Genomic DNA, 26,691 nt, shown 5'->3' on the forward strand with positions numbered 1-26,691 from the left:
AGTGTGTGTTGTCTTGTATCACTCGTTCCTGGATTTCTCTGAGTCGTATTGAATTATCTTGAAGGACCATGCCCACTATAACGGTCTCTTGTTCCTGAGTGAATATAGCTCTCCTTCCACCTGCATGTGGCAGCCTTGCAGTTCTACAAAAAGTAGATGTGCAGTTACAAAAAATATTCATGCAGTACAATACATACAGTGATAAACTTTACAAATGTCTATTGAAACAGCTGCATATAGTGTAGTACAGTAAATTTGCAATTACAAAAATACAGTAGCATACTGTACCTGTTCTCTTCTCTGAATGTCCTTACTATGGTGGACACAGAAAATCGGCTCAAATTGGGGTGCACTCTAAGTCCTGCTTCCCTCATTGTCAGTCCGTGGACTATAACATGGTCTATGACTGTTGCTCGAATTTCATCAGATATTTCCACTCTTTGTCTTCCTCTTCCTATTCGTCCTCCTCTTCCTCTTTCTTGCCCTCCTCCTCTTCCTCCTCGTCGCCCACCTCGCATACGCACTTGTCCTCGTCCTCTTCCTCTCACATTGTTTCTTCTATCCATTCTCAGACTTTCTCCTTCCCACCTTCAACCACCTGTTTGCTCTCTAAACTGGCTTATATTGGTTGTGTCACATCATTTGATACAAGTGAAATCAATTTTGAGTGATTGTGTTTAATCAATGACATGTGTTCTCTATTTGTATTTGATTGTTGCCACTTGTGTTTACCAGTATGGATGACATGTGCATTAGAGTGCAGAATGTGTTTTGAGACTGAGAATGTGTTTAGAGTTTTACTGAAAAGTCTAAGTGAGATCTGCAAATTGTGTTTTACCATGTGAAATAGTTTAAGGTATTGACAACAGACTGCACAATTAGCTAAATGAGTTCAGGCAACTGAGAACTTTGTTCAGCCAATGGGTTTTAGTGTTTTAGCAATTGAGAAAAACTGTAATATACGATCACATCGGTGTAACCAGTCTTCACAGGGTTAGCCAGGCTGAGTTGAATCAGCAGAGTGTGACTCAGATAACGACCAGAGTTCTGCGGGTACGGGGGTCAAGAAGGTGTGAAGAAGGTTAAAGGCTAACACAGAGTGAGAAAAGCAAGAAGATGTGAAGAGAAAGGTGCCATAAATATAGTTGAAGTCTCAAGGTCATTTGTCCTCTTCATCGCTGCTCAAGTTCTCTCCTTGGTTGGTTTTCCAACGTGAGGGGTCACCGGTAATTATCTGCTCTTGTCAAACGTAGGAGGCTCAGCGAGACACCAGGTCACCTGTGATTGTGATTGAGGTCCTGGGCACGCACACACACACACACACACACACACACATGCATACACACACATGCATACATAGAGAAACATTTCATTAGGCCTCTGATTTGGTCATTCATCATGTCACAGCAAGGTCACACACGGCGGCCGACACATGTTTATGTCTACGGAGATCGTGTGTGTGTGAGTGTGTGTGTGTGTGTGTGTGTGTGTGCGTGTGTGTGTGCTTTGTTCGTTCCGATCCGGTTTCCCATTCAGGTCAGAGAAAGAGGAAGTTGCTCTACAATTGATTGACTCAAATCAAAGAAAGGCATGTCAAATAATATGCTACGTTTGAGCTAAAATATTGTAATAAAGTACATTTGTAAACTTACAGAACAAATTAAGACGTATATGTGTATTATAACAATCCTTATAAGACATCTAACCAGTAAGTCAGCTACACTATTATGTCTTAAGAGTGAGATGAGAAGCCTGATACCGCTCTTATCTCATCGCGCCAAGCATTGCCCTAGAAACAGCTGGCGATTAGCTTAGCTTAGACAGGAGGCAGGTGGAAACATGTAGCCTGACGGAGTGCTTATAAACGCCTCTAAAGGTGTGTTCAGACAGAATGCAAAGCACATAATTCATTTTGTGTTATTTGTGCACAGCATTTCTGTGTACAGACTTGACAAAAAAGGAACAGTTTATTGGAGAGCTTTATGGGTGCTGGAAGGCGAGCTACGCTAGCTGTTTCCTAAGCTCATAGCCTCGAGCTCAATTACTGATATAATTCACATCAAAAAGTGTATTTTTTCCTCCAACTATTCCTCCAATGAACATTGGGTTGTTTTTGAAACCCTGTCTCTTTTTTCCCCATGCAGTCCAATAATTCCAGTCAAATGTAACTAGAAAATCAAAGAGTCAGAGGAAGAAAACAGCTGCACAAATGTACAAATGACAGCAAAACACAGATTTCTGAACAAACAACAACATTAAAGCCATGCCATGTGTGTATGGCTTTTGAAAAACTCATTCAGGTGCAACACCGAGCACCAAGGGCTTCATTAAAAGATGCTTCCACGCACAAATGTATTTTAATATATGCACACCTCCAGTGAATGCTAAATGTCTTGCATAAATTCCCCCTTGGTAAGCTAATGTATGAATGGACTGTGTGTGGACGTCCCTGTGTGGGTATTGTGAGATAGCGATCTGTTCGGAGACTAAAACACACACACAGATCAAAGCTCCGGCCTCATTGATGGCACCAACGATATTGACTTGCTGGTTTTCTGTACTCTGCAGTAATGTCTGCATGGACATCAGATTGTGGCGATGTTCATACCTTCACCTAAACCTTGTTCAGGTCTGTGTTGAAATTAGATATCAGGTGCGGAGGGCAAAGCTGTTTCTGTCAAGCCTCTGTTTAATATTATTTCATATAATCCAAATAATAACGAGGAAAGCGTTCTGATAAACCCTAAATGCAGATAGTGTCTTTTCATTTTTCAGGTTTCAGGGAACTATTGCATTTGTATCTTAGAGTCCCATCCACCAGCTTGTGTTTTATTATGTAAAAGGCACCTTGATCCCATTGTTGCTGCTATATCGCCACCTAGTGGCACTTACTGAGGCTGGTGACAAACGTTATTGTACGTTGCAGGAACTATTTCAGTTGAATTAGAGATCCTTTAAAAGGTCAGTCCACCCAATTTACAAAATAAGTACTTTATCTTCAGGAAAAACCTGTTGCTTTCTCTTTGTGGAGTTTAATTGTTTGTACTCATTCTAGACAGCATGTAGTAATCGTCATAGTATACTGTTTATGTACTTTTAACTGTACAAAAACCACTCCACATTGTGACAGAGCTTGTGTGAGCTGTGTTGCTGCTGTGTTGTTTGTCTTTCAGAGTTCCTGGTTCCTGGTTGGTTGGAGCTGGAGGCCATCAAGGAATTGGCAGCAGCTGGCCTCTGTTTCCAGTCTATAACACCCGCCTCATCCCAGCAGTCTGTTTTCTCCCCCCCGGCACCACCATGTGCGATGTTCAACTTTTGAGTTGCTGTAAACTTTATTCACCATTACCTTAGTTAACCTGGAAGGATTTGTTTCCTGCGTGTATCACTTGTCTGAACTCGTACATTGTTACATGTGTTAAACTAATTTTACCTTTTGTTGAATAAAACTCCTTTCTTAGTTAATCGCTCACTTGTGCCTCCCCATATCTGCTGTAGTCTTACAGCAACATACTAACAGGAAATTACACTCTATGTGTGACGTTGATTGTTTTAATTGTTTTCAAAGATGTTTTTTATTTTGAGCTGTCTCACCACCACCCACAATTTATTTTAATTTGTTCCAGCTCTGAACAGCTCCTTTTTTGTGTGTGTGTTGCATTGTGGGAGAATAGCGTGCAGCAACAGCATACAAAACAACCTTATTTAGTTAGCATTTTCTGTACTTTGAGTACTGCTAAATATATATATATATATATATCCAGATTAGTGAGAAAATGTTTGTTTTTTCTGTAATGTGGGTGAACTACTCCTTTAAGTTAACATGTAACAGCAGCATCTCATTAAGAAGGTGAACCTCTTTTTCTTAAGACAGTCATTTATTGAGGCACTTGACACAAGCCATGGAATGTACAAATCAAATACAACAAATGAAAAGTATTTTTCACATTCTTGTATCTGTAAACATGGTAAAGAGAATACATTCCGACAGTTAATTCACATTGAACCGTTCCCCCATCCACCCACGATGGAGAGAAGTGCGAGAACAATATCAACGCCTCACTCAGAGTAGTACACCGCGTACGACAGCTACAAAACTGCAGTGGAGCTAAATACAAAAACAATTGACCGACTCCCCGTTACTGTCACAACTCTTCATTCGTAAAAGTCTGTCGGGAGCGGATCAGCAACAAAGCGACATGCAGACAAGCTGTTCATGTGCTCTCGTTTTACCTGCAACTATTTTCCACATAATGTGTGTAAGAGGTAAGTAAATTGCGGATGAGGCATCTAAGTCTATTCAGCATCACAAAAACACTTCTCTACTTCTGATCATTATTTAATAAATATATAAATACATTATATTTTTAGCAGGCATATGCACAGTCCAAATATGTCTTTCTGCTTTGGCATATCACTCTATAGGATGTAAACATTAATGTATATTAACTTCACAAAAGTAACAGTTTATATACTTTCTTTTATTTATTTTGTTGTCATCTTGAGGCCCTGAATGTCTGTGTACATGCCTGCTATGTAAAACCTTCTGAGGCCAGAAAACACAAAATATTTCAGGTGTGCGAAGGTGGATAAGGCTGCTGTCGGGCTACTGTGCCTGAATAGATACAGAATGAGGTTTGAACGCAAAAGCTATACAGCTCAAGTTTTCAAAGCTCTTGCTCATGTTCGTACACCCTGTTGTCCTCATGGTCCTCCCAAAACTAAACATCCAACCTAAACAGCTGGCTCAGCTGGTGCTCACATCTGTAAGGGTTAGCGTCAATAAGGCTGTAGTTAGAGGAATGCTCAAAGCATATGTTTCGAGTATCAAACACATGGCTGCCTGTTGGCTTGTAAGGTGCAGGTTCGTTGGGGGGAAAAAATATGGTTGAACACAACTTGCGATGTCGGTAAACACAGCTGCAATGCCACAGGGCACTAACATCATGTCGTCTCTGTTTAAATTATATACCAATCACTCACAGAGGGGAGTTTTCTACCAGAGTTATAATCCTGACTGTGAAGAAGCCAAAAACAAACCGAATGTAAAGAAAATATTACAAAAAAAAACTTTACAGCCTTCTTTGATGGCTGTAGTTAATCTTTTCTCAGAGGGGAAGGGTCTCGCACTGGTGCACTTAAGACTCAATCCTCACAGCTGTGAAAACACTGTATTTCGCCATATTTTGGAAAAACTATGGTTGTTTTTTTAAAAATAATGAGCGTGGACAGTGGGGAAGAGGATTATGCTGCAGCCGACATGTGACTGGGGACTTTCAGGCCTACAGTCAATGTGTGTTAGACGCTCTAAACATACCGTAGGTTTCCTATAAGGAGTTAAAACTTGGACACAGAAAGTCCATGCTCAGTCTAAACAGTCAGAGTCCCCGATTGACCGTTTTGTGCCATGTTGTTTGGTATCTGTGTTGTCGTTTGTGGCCTTTGTGGTGAATATATAAAACACAGTTACACAGGGATTTTACCCCTTCATGTCTGTGTGTGCTCTTCTAAAATCCTCCTGCTCAGACATAGACGGATTATAAAAGTCCCATTATTTCTTCTATTTTTTAATACCTGTGTAAATGCAGCCGATTAGCCCGTCCCGTTCTGTGGAGTGAGACTCTCCCAGGGACAGATGATCTCTTTGGCTCCCACTCCTCCACGAGAGGCAGCCCTGCTCTCCTCGTCCTCGTCCTCAGACTCTATCGGGTAGATTCGGCACTCTGGAGGAATATCCACTTTAATCTGGAAAAAGCTGATAAAATACAATGCGGGCAGCAAGTTATTAGCTCTACAACATTGGATTTGAAATGTAAAAATGAGTTATAAGTGCCAACTTTAAAAAAGACTATTGTCTTAATGGTACACTGGGAAGATTCATAGTGACATCTAGTTATAATGTTTTCCCTGTTCACCTGGGATGTCTCCCCTTATTATTTAAAATAAAATCATCGCATTCAAAAAGAGTGTGCAGACTGACTTTGTGTGTGTTCCAATACTCATACTACCATACTATTTAGTATGCCAGAGAAGATTTAGTACGTCCCAATACGTAGTAAGTCAAATGCAGCATGCCAAATACTTCAACCCATTTTGCAGTTTGCAAGCCAGCATGCTTTACTGGCTATTCTGACCCACAATCCTCTGAGTCTACACTGCAGATTTATGAGCAGAAGGGCCAAAGTTCAAGGTGCAATGTTACGAGGAAGTAGTGTGTCCCAATTGATTGCATACTGCATGCAACAGTACACACTGTGTAACGGCAGCTTGCAGTATGTACTAAAACTAAAAAAGATAAAGCGTGTAATTTGTCTCGCACTTACTTGCCAATCCGTCTGGGTGGAGCCTGACTAGGTTGATCTGGGCTGATTGGCTGAATGCGGCTACTCGTCCCGGTAGCTGAGTGGCATTTGGGCGACAAGCTGGCGAACATGGAGGCGGGGGTGCAGCCGCGCTTCAGCAGACGACGCAGGGACAGAGCCATGCGAGACTTGGACACATTCCCACCGACCGGTGCTCGGGCCGCAGGGTCCCCCTCGCCTTCTCCCCCACTGGCCTCCGCTCGCCGCTCAGAGGTCGAGGTGCTCTCTAAGGCCACGCTGATGGGGGACGGACAAGCCGGGGTGTGGGCCAGGAAGGGGAGAGAGGGTGAGGCGTTGGCGGTGGGGAAGTCGGTGAGGCCGGAGTAGACGGCGAGGTGGGGGACGGGAGTGGTGAAGCGGCACAGCTGTGAGGTCAAAGGGCAACAGAAAAAAATACGAGTGCATTTTGGAAAACTTTCAGGTCGTTTTTAAAATGTTGTACTTACTTTTACACCATGATGTACATGATGTACACTTATAAGTCATAATAAGCAATGCCTGACATGATCAAATCGAATCAGATGTAAAATACGTATTCGACTACGACTACTTTTAGGCTACATGACAATCAAACGATATGAAGAAAAGTGAATGAATGACAACTCAAAACAAACAGAGAAACATGCGATGGTTTGTGGGGTTTTTATTAGCTTATGACTGATGACAAAGAAAACAAACTGTACAATACAAAACACTGTTTGAGTGAAGATGGACAGAACAACACATCGATTATGAGAAACAATATGACAGACAACAGTTACAGCTTTTATGGACAGAAATGTAACAGATGGTAACAACAGGTATGGCCGTTTGTCATGACTTGTGTATAGACGTGAGTTTAAAGGCTCAGTTCACCCAAATCACAAAACCATACCTCTCATTTTATGAGACATTTTCCAGGTAAATACATTAATTTGTGGTGGGGAAAACAAAACAAAGTGTCATATTTGCAGGTTTGCAGGGTTGTGTTTCAATAAATGTAGAATAAATCTATTTTTGTGGCATTTTGTTGTCTTGTTTCTGAACATATCTCCAATATTTATCTCTTTTTATCTTTGTTTTTGGTCTCTTTAGCTGCTAAATACTCCACTATGTCACCAGATAGTTGCTAACTCTGTATATCTGCTGTTTGGTGCTGAGCAGGTAATGCACAGAGGATTTTTAATCACAAAATACTAAACTATAAGAGTGAACCAGAACAGTAAAGTTGCAGGTAGTAGAACCGAATCTATGAACTGAAATATGTTATAAAGCTCCCTAGAGTGCAGTGATGTTCATCACTACGAGCGACCCCTTTCACATTAAACACGTTGTTATTATAAAAATATTGATTACAACAGCTCCTAACTTAAAAGTTAAATGGCATTCAAATGTAAACATTATCATTAATAAATAAACTGCAGCGTATTTTTTTTAATGATTCCACTAAATAGTTCTATAAAATCCATGAACACCGCGTGTTTGTGTTTATTTCTTAGCAGGAGGACGAGGAGGGGGGGGGCGCCTCCTTGCCCTGCTTGCTGAGTTTGCTCATGACCTGTGTGATGTCAACGTTGGCGGCCATCTTGGCCCTCTGCTCCTGCTCCATCTGCCGGAGGATGATGGGGCTGAGACTGGGCCGCTTCTTCTTTGCATTCTGCACCAACTGGGCGTCACTGGGAGGGAAAGGATAGAGAAACAGGAGAGAGAAGGGAAGGAGGAAGAGACGAGGTGAAAATTAAGTTTTGGAAAATGATGAATGTGGTGGTTTCAGGAAGCTGCAGGGACACTAATATCAGCCAGAGCAGATGAGAGACATAACATTTGGTTTTTCTAACCAATGTCACTCCTAAGTCGTCCTTTGTAGTGAATAATGTTCCCCATTTGATGCTCTTGTGCTTTATTCGGCAAATCAAACCACTGAAGTTTTTTCCCCAATTAAAGCAGAGAAGATTAAAGCTCAACATCGTCTGAAAAAGTACATTTAATGCATAAATGTGGGAGTTAAAAGCTGCCGCATGCCTGAACTGGTGCTCTTCAGGACAGATGGCCTTCTTCAGCGTGTCCTTAAACACCGGAGATTTCTGGTATCGCCCGTACGAGTCCTGCAAAACACACACAAACTCGTCATGGATCAGTGATTGGTGATGGCGAGTGCGGGCCTGTGGGAATTATGACGCCACCATTGTCTTGTGGTGTGTTTACTGACCTTCTTCATGAGCATGTAGATGTGAGTTTGGGCTGCATCCAGGACGTATCTGTGCGGGTGTTTCAGGCCCTTCACCGTGATTTCCATCGTCTTTCCGTCGATGTTGATCCACCGCGGTGCACCGCGTGCCAGGAATGTCCTGGGATGAGGAGAGTTAAAAACACTTGCATCAAGTACTGCACTTCAGTACAAATTTGAGGTAATTTACTCGATTATGATCACAGGATAACATCGTTTTTACTCCACTATCTGACAGCTATAGTTACGAGTTCATCGTCAATGAAAAGGGAAGAAAACTTCCCAAATGTCTTCTTGTTTTGTCTGAACAGACACAAAGATATTCAGTTCACAATGATATAAAGCTGCAACCAGAGTGTGTCATTAATCAATTATCAAAACAGTTGCTTGACTAATTGTTTCTGCTCTATGACTAACCTCTGTCAACATTCAATGTATTCTACACAGAGAGTAAATGAAGACATTACTTGTAGATGTGCTCTGCTTTCTCTCTCATCGTCGCAGCTTCGCCCCACTTCAGATCTTCGCAGCCCTCCCAGAATGCCAAGTTCTCACCTAAGACGGTACAGAATAGAAAATAATAGGAAAGAAAACTACTCTCAGCCCATATCTCATGGCTGAAATATTAACATTGTGTGAGCAGAAATGAATCTACAGTACGATAACACTTCTGTCATCAACTTTTTTTAAATAACAACCATCGTACCGCTGAATTCTTTCTTCAGGAAGAGTCTGAAATCATCTCGTCCTCGAGGGTCTGAGAGCAGCTCTGCGAAGCTGAAAGTCCACCTCTCCACGCGCATTTTAGTTGGTATTTCCACACTTTTTAAACACACAAATAAGACGAACAAGTCATTCGAAAATGATTCTCTTGATTATCAATTGTTTATCGTCCTCAGCTGACTCACTTGGGCATGTTCAAGGTCCAGTACGTGGCGTCATCAGTGAGCCAGGGGTTGCTGGGGAGACACTTGGAGAGGAAAGGGTCGTGGCTTCTATAGGTGGCGCAGTACTTCACCAATCTGCAAGAACAGGGCGAAAGATTAACATTATGGTCTGTAAAATACTGCAAAATATGTTACCTTCCCCATAAAGTTTGTGTTTTGGGTACAATTTGCTAGATAGTAGGATATCTTACAAATATGAAGAAATATATTCAAAATATGATCGTCTATCACTCTGTATTTCATGCTAATCATTTTCAACTATTAAAACAGCAGCCTTAATGATACCATGGTAATAACAAGTCACTGAACCTGCAGTTACTGTGTCTATATCGTCTGTGCTTGACTTTCAGCAGGTCAGTCAGTGGAGATGCTATTTTGAGACGATATGATGTAACCAATCTAAAGTGACTGGTTTGTCACAGATACAAGCAGACTGGGAATATGATGGACTAGCTTACGCGCTAATGGACACCGATGACTTCACTCTGGGCCTCATGATGGCCTGCTGGGTAAAGATCATCTACAGGGAGGCGGAAGAGAGATGACAGCTATAACAATGTCTGTCTCTAAGGATCACTGATGGTTAACACGACTGGAAGGGAGGAAAAATGATGGGAAAGTCAGAGAAAGAGTGGACTTTAAATCCTCACTCACGATTCTCTCGTAGAAGTCGGGTGTTTTGGCCTGAGGAAGAAAAGGTATTAAAGGTTATGTTGTGAGATCACAAAATAAATCTAAATTTGCATAGACAAAGATTGATTTTGGTCTGTGTGTATTGGCGTGTTTTTGTACACGCTTTCATGCTTTTGAGTAACACTGAGTATTCAAAATCTAGAATACTCACTAGTTTCTCAACATTACCAAACCTAGCTTAACTTTTGGGTTAAAAGAGTACTCAATAAATTTAGCACTGCACTCCTATAACGTTGTCTGATTCATGATCGACAGTTTTTAAAAAGTATCAACGTTGATGCTGCAGAAACATAAATATCGTCCTTTTATTCCATGTATTTTTCTTCTTTGTCAAAACTTGGCGTCCACATTACCCACAACGCAACAGAGGTCTGGTAAGCTCATAAACTCCACATCTCCAGCATATTTTTCATATTCAAACTTGTAGTCTTTAACCTCAACCTACGCTGACTCAAGTTTCATCACATCACATTTATCAGACTTCACACAGCCCCCCCTCTGGAGCCCCAAAGGGCCTGACTCAACCTTTTTTAGTCGTACACCTTAAGACCTGTGAACTGATCTTGAAGTGTAAAATCGGTGGAGTTTACCTTTAAGGTTGGAATTAAGTTTAAAGTCGAGGTTGCAGGTAAGGGTTAAGTATGTACGTAGCTGTGTCAAGTACAAACATGAGGGTTGTGTGTGTGTGTAGGTGTTCATAACCAGTTAAAAAGTCTGAAAACAAAAAGAGAGACATGGGAAATGCCTGCAGAAGATAAGAGAAGACAAGGAAAGACAAGAGAAGAGAAGTTAATTTCAGTAACCGATAACTCAAATGATTGAAACAGTAGACGGGGAAATGAAAGGGAAGTAGAGGACATGCATCCTTTACTGGATCCATGTATTAAAGCCTCTTATTGAATATAAGCTGATTGGCAGGAATTATGTTCACCCGGGTCACACAGAGACTCACCTGTTACCTCGTCTGCGTTTGGATCTATTAGTCGATCCAGTCCATAGTCCATGGCGCTCACTGTCCCTGGCTGCACACACATCAACAACAACACAATGATTTCACAATGTGTGTTTACCGAAGGACTCATTATCTAAAGCAGATGGCTGTTTTTATAATGATAATCCCAGGCTGCCATTGTGTCACACTCCTCCCAACCATCTGAGACGACAAGCAGCCAGTCACGTGTAAAATGGGATTTTGTGAAATCACTGTTTACAACATTACAACTTAATGAAATGTGTTTGTTTTCAGCAGACATGTTTTGACTTTAAACCACATTTAGCAGCAGGATAAGTCTGTCCCTGGATTATGATGTTATGTTAGAAAGAAAGCTGACTTTGACTTTTATGATTAAAAGGATGAGTCTGTGTATTGTATGTAAATAATGCATCTCAAGAAAAATGTTTTCTGCGGGAGGAAGATGTTTACAGATCCACTCATTGCCTTAAAAGAGAAATAAACTATTTTTTGGAAGCCAGTGTGCAGGCCTCCTCTGTGCCCAACCCTTTATATGGAAGAAAATACGAAGGACTTAAAAGGAAGTTTCTGTACAAAAGATCAAAGTAATATATTTTGGAAAATACGCTTCTTCACTTTCTTGCTGAGCATTAGACAAGAAGATTGATACCACTCTCTTGTCTGTGTGTGCAGTACAGAGAAAGAGCCACAAGGCAATTAGCCTAGCTTAGCATAAAGACTTGACGCAAGATAGCCTTGCTGTCTGCAAAGTAAAAAGAGAAATGCACCTACCAGCACCTCTAAGCTACTCTTTCTTTAAGTATTCGCTCTATATCTAAAGTGGTGTTTTGCTGCTACAGCCTGTGTCTGGTATGACCGGTTAGCTTAAAGGTAGCACACTTTAGATGGATGTTGCTATTTAACTGATACGTCTGAGTCAGTTCACTGACTTTATGACTCTTCTTATGTGACACAATGTTTCCAGTAATCGTCATTTAGTGTTTGACCTTTGGCAGGTCAGGAAAAGTTGCAAGTTAAAAGGTTCCCTTTAAGAGCAGTCGAACAATCTAACTCAGTAGAACAATCGACTCATGGCAGCTCCCTTATATTTTGGCTACAATTGTAGAAACCAAAGAGATTTAGACACATTTGTCTTTAATGGCTATTCACAGTATTTTCTGATTTGTGGAGTGATAAAAGCAGATATCCAAAAGCGCCTCAATAAAAACCTTTGACTCTATTATGTCAACAAAATAGAACACAAATTTTGAACCTGGCTTTATCCAACGTTAAGATTTGTGTTCTGGAAAGTTGTGAACCTGAATCTTTCTGGAGGTTATGGAGTGAGCTTCCTGGTCAGTAACCCAGCCTCATGAAACAGGGTGAAACTCAGACTCACAATGCCACTAGGTGCAAACCGCCACACACCACATTCTCCTATGCAGTGTGAAATATTAATCAGTGGTGCCCTTTTCCTCTGACTGGACATGCAATGGTAATGAGGCATCATGGGTGGAGATAATGAGATACCCTGGGAAGTATGGAGGTGGAGTGCAATTTATTTCCAGACGTCTCAGTCTGCTGGCAATCCACTGATATACACGAAGCCATATCCTGTGTGTGTGCAGTACATGTCTGATAACTATCTGTGTGTGTGTGTGTGTGTGTGTGTGTTTGTGTTCTCACCGGAGGTCTGTGAACCACCCAGTAGGCTCGCTCCTGGCAGTCAAACACCACACGGTCCGGTTTCTTCCTCTCCTTCGCGGCCCTAGAAATCGCACACAAACACGGAGCATCGTAACACCTTCTTGATCTCAAAACTGAAGGGGACGTCTCTTAGTTTGTCACACCACCTACCTGTACTGTTCTTTAGCTTGCATCACTATGAAATCCCATTTGTGATTCATCCACTTGTGAAGACGGTTATAGTGCTCCTGTGGACAGAAAACAACACCTCAGTAAATGCCAGCAGTGAATCGCTCTCAATGAATCGCTCTCATTTACTCAGTCTCACCTGCTCGTGCAGCTCCAGGATTCCTTTCTTGCGTATGTTTCTTTTTGCCAGGTAGATTGCTGTCATAATGAAAGGGAAACACGTGAGTGTTTGGTACCAGGACGTGAGATAAAATGTGTGCCACTACAGTCCCACTCACCATAATCTGTATCCTCAACAGGCCACTGCTGTGTGGGCCAGAAGTACGGTGTCTGGGAAGGATAAAAGTCACAAGTGTTATTGTGATGTATTGGTTACAGACCAGAAGCCAAGTAGGAGTCATTTATCATTGCTCAGGAAACCAAAAGCAAACCAAGTTGTGGTTTTACGTCACAAAAAGAATAGTGAGTAATAGCACTATAAACACCCGTCTGGTGCAGAGCAGAGCGGTTACGCGGAAATGTGAAAACATTTCGTTTAAAAGCTGGAATGACCTCAGCTCCTCAGAGGCGCTTCATTCATCATTCTTTGTTTTTATAATTTATCAAGAAAAACATTCACAGGTTCCAGCTTCTCACATGCTTAATTTCCTGATTTTCTCTGTTTTATAAATATATTACAATAGTTTGGGGTTTTATAGACTTAAAAGATGAATCTATAATTAAAATACATAATAGCTGTCATAATTATCTCCATTAGAAGCTGCTGTGTGCTTCAGCCCAAAAAGGCACCAATGAAAAATGCAATCAGTCTCATTATAGGATACCCTGGTCTCCACCTAGCTAGCGTCCTAATTGTCAAGTCAATATAATTACAGAGCATTGAAAGCCAACAAACGTTGACTAATGTGCGTTTTCATCAGCATTCAGCTTTGATTGACTCGATGAAAACGTGCATTGCATCGAAACTTCAGTCCTTGCACCGAATAAAACTGCCCATGGATCAATATTCAATCCTAGTAAAATAAAATCATAATTTATTCTTACGTGTTTTTGCACATTACCACCACTAACTGTTGTGCATCCTCTTGCGAATGCAAAAACATTCATTCATGGCGCTATTTGTGGTAAAAAAAACCTCCACGAGGCACCTTTAAAAATCTCTTTAAGAGCTGCCTTGGCTCTGGGGTTTTGAAATGCGGTGTGTTTACCTGGAAGCGATAGAGAGATACGTCTGGTTTGATCACTAAGCGTTTGTGGTCTTGTAGAGGGTAGATGTATCCTAACGCCACCAGCATGGAGCCAAAACTCCTCGCCTCTGGAGACAACCGGAAGAGAGTCGAGCAGGAATTAAATCAACTGATAAACTGTGTATTTAATGTATGAACGGCATCCGCCGCCTCATCTCTCACCTTGTGTGTCTACTTGGAATCTGTCCGCTAACCATGTAATGATGTCTTCACCTGATGAGGACAGATAGAAAGCAACAGTCAGGGGTAACAAAATGTTCACCAGCAGATAGAAAAGCAGCTCTGAGGGCGAACACCAAGAAATACATTTTTGTGTGTGTCGATACGTAGGTGGGCTTCTAAATGACAAACCCCTGATACACCGCCACTGACTGTGTTGTTAGCCTGTGAGCCTCTAGAGCTGATGTGGAGGAGGAGGCACAGCAAGAAACAAGGAGAGGAAAGGAGAGGAAAGGAAAGAGAAGAGGAGGAAATAAAAACGGGGTATATAAGAGGAGAGACAGGAAAGGAAAGGAGATGAGAGAAAAGAGGATTGGACAGAAATGTAAAGGAGTGGAGAGGAATGAAGGAGTAATCAAGAAGAAATAATGAGAGAAGAGGAGATGAGGAAAAGGAGTAAAGGAAATGAGGGGAGACAAGAGAGAAGGAAAGGAAAGGAGGTTAGAGAATTGGAAAAGAAAGGAGAAAAGAGGAGATAGGAGGGAAATAAGGAAAGACAATGTGAGGAATGGGAAGGAGAGGAAATGAAAGGAGGAGGAAAGGAGAGGTGAGACAGAACAGGAAAGGAAGGGAGATAAAAAGGAGTAGAGAGGAGAGGAGAAGCTGTTTGCATGTTTGGTTTCATTCGTTCATCTGTTTTAAACTGTCTGGATTCAAAGCACGCAAATGACGTAAAAGTCCAGGTTTCCTCTCCTCCTCCTCCTCCCTGTTGCTCTCTTGTCTCTGTTGCTCTCTTGTCTCTGTTGCTCTTTTCCTCTCGCCCGCTCAACCACCATCACCCTCCTTCCTTCACCTCCTACTTTCTCCCTCTCTCCCCGACCGCTCGGAGACCACGGGGGTTGTCATGGAGATTAAATCTGTAGCTCTCGAGTTTGAGTCGGTAGCTCCGGTATCCTCCAGTGAGACTATGCAGCCGCAATCACTCAAGCAGCTGCTGAATAACATCAAGTGTGTCCTACTGCGTGTGTGCGTGTGTGTGTGTGTGTGTGTGTGCTCTTTACCAGTAATAGCATGGGGTATTGTTGTTATAACCAGCCTCTGGGGCTGTGACTTAACTCCTGTTTTCGGGTCCTGCATCTCCAGCAGCACCTTCTCTGCCTGCAAAGGAATATCAAGATGAGGTGAGATGGATTTGGGGATTAAATCTGCTCCAATGTCAAGGACAGGATGGCGATGATGATAATTATCCACATCTTCATCATCCCCGTTAACCTCTTTTCTGTTGAATGAAATCTAATTGCCTCTCATATTTGAACCCACTGAGGCACATCCCCCCCCCCCCCCTGGTGATATTAAGGCTTGCTATCAACGCTTAATTATTTCTATCAAGCCAATGCTGCGGGACTTATTGACTCTGTCACCGCTTCCATTTAAAAAAAAAATGTGACAATTAACCGTGAAGCTTAACACTGCATCTAAACAAGGGGAGCGGTGAGATGGGAGTTTGTTTCATGCCCTGATCTCATAGCTTTTGTTTGGCTTGCGTGGGAGGTTCTGCGGTGAGTCACTGACCCCTGAACGGTGTTTAATTCATCATACCATCAGCTCAGGTGTGAACTGGAAATCAAGAAATCATGCAGTACATTAATTGACTTTGTGTGGGTGTGCGTGTGCTTGTGTGTGTGTGTGTGTGTGAGAGAGAAAGAGAGAGGGAGGGAGTGAGTGAGTGTGTATGCAGCTGTTTGAAGTGGCTTTGTGCTTTGAAGTCATCCTGGAGAGGCCATAAGCCGCAGGCTGAGCCGGACCAAAGTGGGCTTTCATGGACCAAAACACAAAGTTCTCCTGGAAATGAGTATAGCATTCCCCTGGAGAGCAGGACATTGTGAGTGCTGTATCCGGGTACAATAGTCATATTTTTATCTTAACTATTTCCTGCATACTTTTTTAAAATTTGAAATGTGAGATGATGAGTCGAGCCTCGCTCATGGCCACAGGACCGGGCTGCTGTTGTGCAACACACAGTGCCTGGATTAAGTTCTCTCCTGTGGCTGGTTAGTGTAGCTGGAAGCACCGATACTGATCCAGGATTAATGCTTATTAAACTGAACGACCTTATCACTGTGAAAAGGTTGCAACAAAACTGTCTAACATTAAGTGTGACAGACAGGTAGAGAGTGCCCACTGAAACCAAGATGACATGTGTTTAAGGTTTTAATGTCTTGTCCTTCTGTTGCATGTACTTCTGAATGCTTGGTTCCTATTAAATGTTGTGTTTTTTCACTAATTCTGATCAATCGGGTAACTTAAATGCGTATTTGCATGCATAATTGAAACATGGTATATTTGTTGTCTGCTTTGTTGCATTCTGTATCCCAAATTATATCTGTGGGCTTTGTTGCTTTGCAAAAACCTAAATAAACCTATACACTAAAAGCATAAAGAAACCAGGATTCCTCTGAGGACCTGTAGAGATTAGTGCAGTTTTTTATAGGACAAATGCCAATACAGCCTGTGTTTATGGGGATACAGCAGACCACTACAGCCCAAGCAATATTGGAGAATTCATCTATGTGACTGGTCTATAACTGCGTCTGCAGGTATAGTCTAGCCTGAGCAGCCCTTTGATCATCATCTCTGATGTAAAAGGATAGCCTACCTTCTTGATACAAGCCATGCGTGGTCGATACCTCTGTCCATGGTCGCGGAGAGTGTTTCTAATGGTCATGTCTAATGATCACTCCCTCACAGACACACACGGAATGCCACTGTGTCGCCTGAGAGTCCTGTGTCGTGTGGGGATGCTGGAAGGGAAGTGCAATGATAGACACTGATGCTGCCTTCAAGTGTTCCCCATAAGCTCCTGCTTGGAGGGTGGGAAATTTGAATTGTGGTGTTACGTTCTCATTTTCCATCATTCAAGTGAACGTTATAGTTAAATTAATTTTAGAAGAATTGGGGGTTTTATTAAAAATACAACCAAGCAGATGCAAAACAACAATCAATGATATACAATTTTGAGAAAAGTCCAAAATAATAAAAGTGTAACACTTTTTTCAACAAATATTGACAACTTTTCTGTGACAGTACCCTCTTAAATTCCCCAAAGGTCTACTCATAGAAAATCGAGGGGTATCCTGGCTACATTTCCTATATCATTGACCTTTTTGAAGTGCGTTGAAGTATATATTTTGATATTTCCAACAGCACGTAAAGGCAGCATACCTAAAGAGAGGGGAATCAACCAATCAGAGCGCGTCCTTTTCTAGCAGTTATGCAATTACCAAACTGAACCAGCAGGTGGCGACAGGGTAGTCGCATCAGTACAGATATCAAGACAAGTCTTGTGTTTTAACAACGTTATAGATTATTTTGTCAGCTAAACAAAAAAGTAGGCGTTTGAATTGAGTTTAACAAGTTTATAATACTTAAGGTTTTAATTACAAATTGTGTGATAGCGTCGTTAAGATTACATATCTACACATGTATACTTCACCTGACGTATTTCTACGTGAACATCAAATAGTTATATGTCTGTGCGTGTAATAAAATGCTGTGTTTGTGACATAAAGAAGCAAAGCTTAACGCGACTTAATATTGATGGTAAACAGTCAGCAGCACTACTTCCTGAGTTTAGGGAAGGGGCTTGGTCTCGTGCCCGCGCCCCGCGAACGCGCATCAAATTAGCATCGATGAAGTTTGTGCGAACATGGCGGATTTCCTGCCGACCAGGTCCGTGCTAAAAGTTTGTCTACCCGTCTGCTTTCTGAACACCGGAGAGGTGGAACAACTCCGAAAGTCCAAGCAGATCGACCGATGTCTCTCCCGGGAGAAAACGTACGTGAAGCGGCTGGTGAAGATCCTGCTGCTCGGCGCTGGCGAGAGCGGCAAGTCGACTTTCCTCAAACAAATGCGGATCATCCACGGCCAGGACTTCGACCAGCAAGCGCGAGAGGACTTCAGAGCCACGATTTACAGCAACGTTATCAAAGGTATAACCGTCACTGCCTCGCGCGGAGAGAGACGTTAGAGGGGGGCTGAGATATGAAGACGGAAAGGCGCTTAAAAAAAATGGATGGGAAAGTTTCCATATCTGTTTAGCAGCGCTGGGCTGTGAGAAAGAGAGGACGTACATAAACAGTCTACATCTGCTGTCGGCACACCCTTAACGAACCGTGTCTCTACTGAAATCACCCCTTTTTAATGAGTTCATAGCCGCGTAGCCGTTAGATATTCAACGGTTTAAAATTGAATCATAGCCGTTGGTTTCAAACAGCCATCGGCGAGTTTTGTTGCTCAACGGCTAACAGGGATGTAGCTAATGGAGGGTAAACCCACCAGTGTGTCTTGTAAGGTGTTCCTGTTTTTCCACTCTTTGTAGGTACAGGGAGTACTCTAATTAACTTGGACAATCTTCTAATAATATTTAATTTAGTGTAAACAAAAAACACCTTAACATGCAGTTACATTAATACCTCTGTGACAAAAAATATTGTATTGTTATAAGCCTCACAAATGTATTTATTTCCACCATTTGCAAGATCATGTGTCAATTATTAATATTACAGAAGAAAAAATTTGTATAAATATTAGTGATATCGGTTTATGTTTATTGAGTGGTTGTGATACCTTGAAATATATTTTTTACGTTCATTCATACATCCCTCTCAGACCAAACAGGTTTGTAGCACACCTGTTATTCGTGGTAACCATTGCAGTTCACCTGCCCTTCTAGTCTCTCTTCCACCTTAGGTTTCACTCGCATGTGGCCTCTTTTAACACACTTCCAGTGGGCCTCTATCTCTCTCTCTCTTATCGAGGTGTCTTCACTTCCTCTCCAGGTGTCCGCGTGTTGGTGGACGCCCGGGAGAAGCTGCACATCCCGTGGGGTGAGCCGGACAACCAGAAGCACGGGGACAGCCTGATGGCCATCGACACCCGGTCGGCGAAGATGGCCAGCGGGCGGCTGGAGACGTCCGTCTTCCTGCGGTACCTGCCCGCCATCAGAGCTCTGTGGGACGACTCGGGCATACAGAACGCATACGACCGTCGTAGGGAGTTTCAGCTGGTACGTAGCGTTGACACAGATCTACACAAAGTTAGGCCCAGATTTTTTTGCACACCACTCTCTCACCAAAATCAGGAACAGTTTTCTGGGCTTTTTTTAATTTTTAGAAAAGTCCCAGTGAGAGAGTTGAATGACAGTGGAAATAGAAAGTGAAACAGGGTTTTTCTTCTTAATTCATCCTCTCTCTCCATGTAATTCTTGTGTCTCTCTGTCTCTCTCTGAGCAGTCAGACATGTGATTGACTCAGCTTCCTGTTTACACCTCTCCCCGCTCCTTATGTCTCGGCGTCTTTTTAACACACTTGACATTTTACCCAGAATAACAGCTGTGGTTGCCGGTACGTTGGCGTGCCCTTACTGGGACCTTCCTGTGCTCTCATTTATGCCTGGTGTCACTTTCACCACCTGCAACGACTACATTTGTTGAATTTTCTGTCCGGTCATGTGATGAACTTTCTACATTATCCAGCAGTCGGGAACACGCTTGCTTTCAGTAATGAGACACGAGCAGAACATTTATATTTCCCTTTCAGTTGCATAAGGCTGAACCGTTCTCAATGGCGTTTTGTTGTGTCCCACACACACACTCAGCTGGTTGTGCAGACAGAAAAAGGGGAATAAGAGTGATCAGAGCTGGAATGTTGATCTGTAGTTAAACAGCTTTATGCTCACAAACAGAGCTCTAACTCTCCCACTCAGTGTTATTGTCACACCTCCAGTTACATAAGTACCAGGACACATGCACACATACGATCTGTGAGCGTGTGAGGCTGAAGCTAACCATTATTTTATCATATTTTGGTGTATAAAATATCACTTTTAAATTGCTTGTTTTGTCAACAATACAAAACTCAAAGATATTAAAGTTAGTGTCATCTCATTTTAGAGGCTTGAACAAACTTTATTCTTTTATTATTTTTAGCTTGAATCGTTGTTTGTTTCTGAAAGAGATATTTCAATTTTTTATGTATTGATCAGGAAATATTGAATACATGATCTTTAATGATAAAACTTTACTGTTGCGTTTACAAGTTTTCATATTTTTATTTTATTTACAGTCAGTGTATGAATAACACAGGTTACTACTGTATGGCTGAAACATCAACAAACAAGTAATCTGTAGAACTATTTTGGTTATCGTTTGATTTTGAATGATTAATCCCCCAAAAAAATAATCATCAGGTTAATCAATGATTAGCAGCTGCAGCCGTTTGTAGCGTATAAATCCTTGATTTTGAATTAAATCGCGAACCTAAAGGAAAGGAATAATATTATATATCTATTGTGATACGAGACTAGATATCGTCTTGGGTTTTGGATATCCTAATATGACATAAGTCTTTTTTCTATTACAGTAAAGTGTTGTCATTTTATGAACTGTTCTTCTGTTATTTGCCTTTAACCACTTAGCCTTTATATCCACATTAATGATGTTTATTTATCAAAAATCTCAAAGCACAAATAGTCAACCCCACGATATCAACACAGTATCGATATCGAGGTATTTGGTATTTGCGCTACCAGAGGGCATCGTCTCCCCAAAATACGAGCTCTCCCATTCAGACAATAACGCGAACAATAAAACCCCAAAAGCAGCATCTGAAGAGTTGTTCAGTTGGCAGCTGTTAAATATTCCCTGCTCTCGTTTACGAGGACTAATTTGTTTTTCTGCCAGCAGATACAACCCATCCTGTTTTAAGTATTTGCATCACAAATCACATCTCGGGCTCTCTCGTTTATTATCATTAATAACATATGTACACACACACAGATCCTCTCGCTTTGCATAGAACGAGGTCTCCCCCCCGCCCCTAAACATTTCAAGAGTCTACAGTTCAAAGGACACGCTGACATTTTATGTTTCACTTTTGTTTTCACAGCACACTCGTGCATCATAACGAACAGATAGAGCTCAGAGTTGTTGCTCTACTCATGTCGCTTTTTTGACGATTTGCAAACCCCCGGTCCTCTGGAGGGTCGAGCTCTGCTGCTCCGCCGTTGACAGAAAATGTGGCCAGAATTTAAAATTAGCTTCTTAGTAAGGTAGCTCGTCTTTCTTTTGGCTTTAGCGCCGCACGCCATTCTACTCCGCCCTTGTGTAATGTTAGCCTTGCTCACACTCCCCACACACACACACACACACACACACACACAGGATTTTCAGGTCAGGTTAGTTTTTTAAAAGATCAAAAGGTGAGAACAGGAGCTTACAGTGCAGGGGGGGGGGGATTCAAATCCAGAAATACTGCCCAAACAAACACTACTGCTGATCAAATTTGAATTTTAGAGCAAAGGTTGTTTTGTTTACTGTCGTTAATGCAAAATACTTGCAAAACAATAAAGGGTGTGGTGTGTTTACAGTAGAGACACTGGGTCACAGGAAAGATGGCGGGGGGGTAAATCTGGTCTGCAGTTTTTGGTTTATGTTGAGTTCAGGACACAGATAAAGGAATGCGTCTCAGTCCCGACGGCCTCATGTCCGGGCTTGCACTAAATGTGCATGAACAGCGTCAGAACGTTCTAGAAAAAAACATCCCCCCCCCCCCACACACACGCACGCACACACACAGACGCATGCGAGCGTAGCTAGCCACACTTCTGTATACATCAAAGACACACTTCTGAACACGTGTCTTCTGCAACACCAAATACTTTGCATCCTGCTTCAGCGACTCAGCTCTCGGCCGAACACACACACACACACACCGGTTTGGAAGTGAAAACAAACAGATTACCTGTATGTGTGTGTGGTAGCTAAAGGGACATATTTTCCTACCGCTACAACAGCAACAAATGCATTGTGTTGAATTCACTACTATCAGTTAGCAAACATGCAGACTTTGAAATGACTGAATCTAATAAATTGTGTGGAATTAACGGACATTCCTCCTCTGTCCTGTCGCAGGGTGAGTCAGTGAAGTATTTCTTGGATAATCTGGATAAGCTCAGCGATCCGGTAAGTTTGTTTCTGTCCTCACAGATTGTTATAATCAGACGTGTACATGTTAAAGTTGCTATTGCAACACGTCTGGACCATTTTAACGAGCAACCGGGATGGTTGACGGTGCTGACGAAGACGCTCCTATTAGCTGGAGCCATGTCTCAGAAGTATTGAACTCAGTTTCATGTTGTCATCCCTTATATATACACCAGCCCACTGTTGGAGCCTACAGGCTTGTAGTTGTTGATAATCACGTGTATCTACTTAAAACTACATTACAATGTAAACATGTATTAAATTGTTATCTGCTTATAACCCTTTTCGAGCCTTTCCTTGACCTCGATAGAAAGTCTACATCATATTAACGATGGCCCCATGTTGGATGAAAACAACACAACATGTTCTCCTTCATAAGCCCACTAATACAATGCAAAACAAGCTTTCTATATAATATATTAAAGTTGGCGTGTTGTCTTTCCTCCTTCGTCTACCAGCTCAGTCTGTTAGATGGTCGTTCACCGTGTTTCTCCCCTCCAGGACTATGTTCCCACTCAGCAGGACATCCTGCTGGCTCGCAAACCCACCAAGGGCATCCACGAGTACGACTTTGAGATCAAGAACGTCCCGTTCAAGATGGTGGACGTGGGGGGGCAGCGGTCGGAGCGGAGGCGCTGGTTCGAGTGCTTCGACTCGGTCACCTCCATCCTCTTCCTCGTGTCCTCCTCCGAATACGACCAGGTGACCACGGCGTCTCTATTCCTCTGTTACACACGAGCCTGTGATGGCCCGATAAGCATCAAGTTAATCAGTTTGTTCTGAAAGATAATGTTTGACTTTTTGATAAGTCCTCATTGTTGTCTACATACGCGCTCTTATTCTGTTGTGATTCATGCCACAGCACTTTTGCCTTCAAGTAAAACTCAATTAGTTTGTGCACATGTGCAGGTTGTGCCCATTAATACCATATTTAAAAAAAAAAAATGTCTGATTCATTATATTATGTATCGTCTTTTGCCCAAATTCACAGTTTTAGGGTCATGATTTAGTTCGGATAAACGCAAGAAATACACACAGGACATTTGTCTTTTATTTTGAAAGAATGAGCTCCTTCCACACGAATGAAATATCGTATGTAAATATTGTAACTTAAACTACATCTTTTGATAGATTTCCTCAAATTTGGTTATTATATAATTATGACCAAGATATGTACTGAGCAGGAAAATATATATAATTGGGGAAAAAAGACTTTCCAATGCCCTCTGGTTTACAAACTATGTAATGCTGACACTGAATCTAAATTACCTCAATTACTTGTGATAAAAATCGATCAGGTTGATGCATCATTTGGGCTCCAGAAAGAACATTTAGCACTTTCAGAGATCTGTGTGGTTACATTTCCGCAGTAGTAATTGTACTCACCGTACTGTTGTCCTCAACAGGTGCTGATGGAGGACAGGCAGACCAACCGGCTGCGCGAATCGCTCGACATCTTCGAGACCATCGTCAACAACCGCGTCTTCGTCAATGTGTCGATCATCCTCTTCCTCAACAAGACGGACCTGCTGGAGGAGAAGGTGAAGAGCGTTCCGCTCAAGGACTACTTTCCAGAGTACACCGGGCAGGAGCACGACCTGCCGGACGTCCAGGCGTTCATGGTGGAGTGCTTCCGGGCCAAGAGGCGCGACGCCACCCAGAAGCCCCTGTACCACCACTTCACCACGGCCATCAACACGGAGAACATCAGGCTGGTGTTCCGTGACGTCAAGGACACCATCCTCCACGACAACCTCAAACAGCTCATGCTCCAATGACCCCTGTCGACCTGTGAAAGTAGAGGACCTGAACGGGGACAGACCACCACCACCACCCCCCCCTCCCCCCACCCCCCCTCGCTCCTGACGAGGACTCGGAAAGAGGACCAGCCTCAGAAGAATCCGTTAGACGTCAGCATTCTTCTCCAGCCGTTTTTATATTAGTTTTTACCCTCCTCTTTTGAAGAGTCGTCTTCTTGTTAGTTAAAGGGTTTGGTAGGGGAACAGACTGTCTGTGGTTATACAGAAAGACAGGCGGGAGGTTCAGATGTTGGATAACATCTGATCCCTGTTGCTTCGTCTCGAGACTCTCTCCTCTGGCCCCGAGCGCCTGGCTGCGGAAAACCTGCGAAACTTTTTACAAACCGGGCACATGGTCTCTGAACCAGATACACAACCTGCCGAAGCAACAGATACAGGAACGACGATGTCTAGACAACATGGAAGCAAAAGAGTTAAGGCGGTCAAAATGCAATCAATGTTGATTTGCCAGTTTGTGTCCAAAGCACTGAATTCATCTAGTCCCACAAAAAAAAAAATCACTCCACTATTTCTGTTGCACCCTCCAGTGCTGCTTAGCGAACATGGTTTCTAAGCCCCCCCGCACAGTTGTTTTGTTATCGCGTAACACCGCCCCTCCCTCTTCTCGTCCCACTCATCACCTTTTCTCGTGCCTTCGAGACATTTTTGCCAGGACAAGGACCAGTCCATTGATGGCGGGAAAAAAAGCGTTCAGAAAGTTCAATATTTTATGTGGTAAATGGCTCCAGCACTGGCACCTTTTCTGAGGGGAAAAAATGCAAGAAAGGGGCACAAACCACAATACTGAACCTATAATGTCTTATGTAGGCCTAATCACTGTTTAAATCCTGCATTTGTGCCTGTTGCCTCTATAGAATTAAAGCCTTCAACAGATGGCTAAGATGCAAGTTCCCATGCAAGTTGTCCTTTTTGTTTTTTGGCCATTCCGAGGACAAAAATTACCTTGAATGGCGCATGAGGCAGTCGTGCCATCAAGTGAACATGCAGTCCACTGTTTTCTCAGGGTTGAATCAAAACCAGCGTTGATGCTGAAGTCGTCGTTGGTGAACTAACTGAATAATTTAATCTTTGTCTGGGTGGCCAGGCCTCAGTACAGTTAGCTGGGTGGTGTTTGGTACTGGATCCTCCTGGCTTTGACCCAGAATCTCCTCTCTCTCTGTTTCCATCTCTGATTAGATGCCTTGTAAAGGGACAGACTGAAATGATGAATGTCTGTTCGTAGACGTAGAGAGATTTACTCTAGATTGTCTGAATATACTGTAACTGTGACTCCAGGCGTCTCTGAAAAACCCTCGAAGGTTTGTTTGTGTTTTATACGCCAACTTGACCTATTTAGGAGTTTTTAAAAAAAGGCATTTTAAATTTCTTGAAAGAACAATGTAGACAAGAAAAAGCTACTGGAGCGACTGTATTCTTTAGGGGGCCAATTCTTTTTAGAGGACAATTCCCAGGCACTGTTTGAATCTGTATTTCTAATCCAAATCACCCCATGCTTTCTTGTGACTGTTCACATTCTCTTCCCAAATTAAGCGCCTGTGAGCGTCTATTTGCTTCTAGTTCTGGCTTTGTACATACTGTAATCTGTTGCCGTGTAAATAATAGTCAGGTTTATCTCCGTATATGTAAATGGTTGTAGAAATGGATTATTTTGTTTTTCAAATCACTGCTTTTCCAATGAAGATTACCTTTTTTTTTGATTAGGATGTGTTGTCTTATTGTTTTCATCACCTTCTTGAAATTCATTCCTGTGCCAAGTCTCATGCCACTCTAACCCTATCAATAAAATACACTTTTCTAATGAAAGTAGACCATCTTTTTATTAATTTGACCTCGAGTATTTTGCCTCTTCATGATTAACATTGGCCCAAAAAAATGCGAGAAGATATGTTACAAAATGAACAATTGTTTTGTATTTCTACATTAAATGTACACTTCAACTAAACATTTTTTTGACATATTTTATATTATAAGTTGGCAGTCATATACAAGGTGTAATATGATTTAAATGAATGTTATTTCATATAACATACATGTGAGGTGCTTTTATTGAGTGTGAACTAGATCCTTTCTGAAATCTTTCTTTAAATACAAATATTTGTCTTTGTATTGTACACACAAAGTAAGTTTAAGTAAGTTAAGCATGTTTCCTAGCCTACTTAACATTAATACTACTTCATAAAACTGAAGGACAACTGAGCAACTCCATTTGCTGAGGAAGGCCAGGAGTAAGTTCAGCTCAGATCCTTTTTGTCAAATAAAACATGCTGGTTTTAGCTCATGTTAGGAAACACTGGCTGGTATTCTCCTTTTAGACCGGCCAAAATCCTTTTTGTTATTAATTAAAGGTCTTCTACCAAATATTATCGTCAACACCACTATATTAAAGGCTCTA

General features: G+C 42.1%; 2 protein-coding genes across 4 annotated transcripts; one reads left to right on the forward strand and one right to left on the reverse strand.

Moving 5' to 3' along the window:
- Positions 1–3,856: 3,856 nt before the first annotated feature.
- LOC116381550 (regulator of G-protein signaling 9) lies at positions 3,857–17,245 on the reverse strand. Of its 3 annotated transcripts, XM_031843796.1 has the most exons (19): positions 17,095–17,245; positions 15,500–15,596; positions 14,442–14,492; positions 14,241–14,347; positions 13,311–13,362; positions 13,172–13,230; positions 13,015–13,091; positions 12,844–12,925; positions 11,165–11,227; positions 10,167–10,196; positions 9,971–10,032; positions 9,474–9,587; positions 9,272–9,387; positions 9,033–9,120; positions 8,548–8,686; positions 8,361–8,443; positions 7,897–8,014; positions 6,321–6,724; positions 3,857–5,752 (listed from the first exon to the last, which is right to left on the reverse strand). In XM_031843796.1, exons 1-19 carry the CDS (start codon positions 17,161–17,163, stop codon positions 5,590–5,592), a joined length of 1,974 nt encoding a protein of 657 aa, XP_031699656.1. In that variant the 5' UTR covers positions 17,164–17,245; the 3' UTR covers positions 3,857–5,589. The 3 variants fall into 3 exon arrangements, with proteins under 3 accessions (XP_031699656.1, XP_031699658.1, XP_031699657.1); XM_031843797.1 differs by lacking the exon at positions 3,857–5,752 and having other exon boundaries at positions 6,632–8,014; XM_031843798.1 differs by lacking the exons at positions 12,844–12,925; positions 13,015–13,091; positions 13,172–13,230; ... (3 more) ...; positions 15,500–15,596; positions 17,095–17,245 and having other exon boundaries at positions 11,158–11,210.
- Positions 17,246–18,103: 858 nt separating this feature from the next.
- On the forward strand, positions 18,104–26,357 carry LOC116381587 (guanine nucleotide-binding protein subunit alpha-13-like). The gene is made up of 5 exons (XM_031843856.1): positions 18,104–18,427; positions 19,277–19,503; positions 22,408–22,458; positions 22,981–23,181; positions 23,886–26,357. The coding sequence occupies exons 1-5, from the start codon at positions 18,145–18,147 to the stop codon at positions 24,255–24,257; spliced, it is 1,134 nt and encodes a 377-aa protein (XP_031699716.1). The 5' UTR covers positions 18,104–18,144; the 3' UTR covers positions 24,258–26,357.
- Positions 26,358–26,691: the final 334 nt, after the last annotated feature.

This window comes from Anarrhichthys ocellatus, unplaced genomic scaffold (genome assembly GCF_004355925.1).
Source record: "Anarrhichthys ocellatus isolate YVR2014 unplaced genomic scaffold, GSC_Weel_1.0 scaffold4, whole genome shotgun sequence".
In the NCBI taxonomy this organism is placed as follows: domain Eukaryota; kingdom Metazoa; phylum Chordata; class Actinopteri; order Perciformes; family Anarhichadidae; genus Anarrhichthys; species Anarrhichthys ocellatus.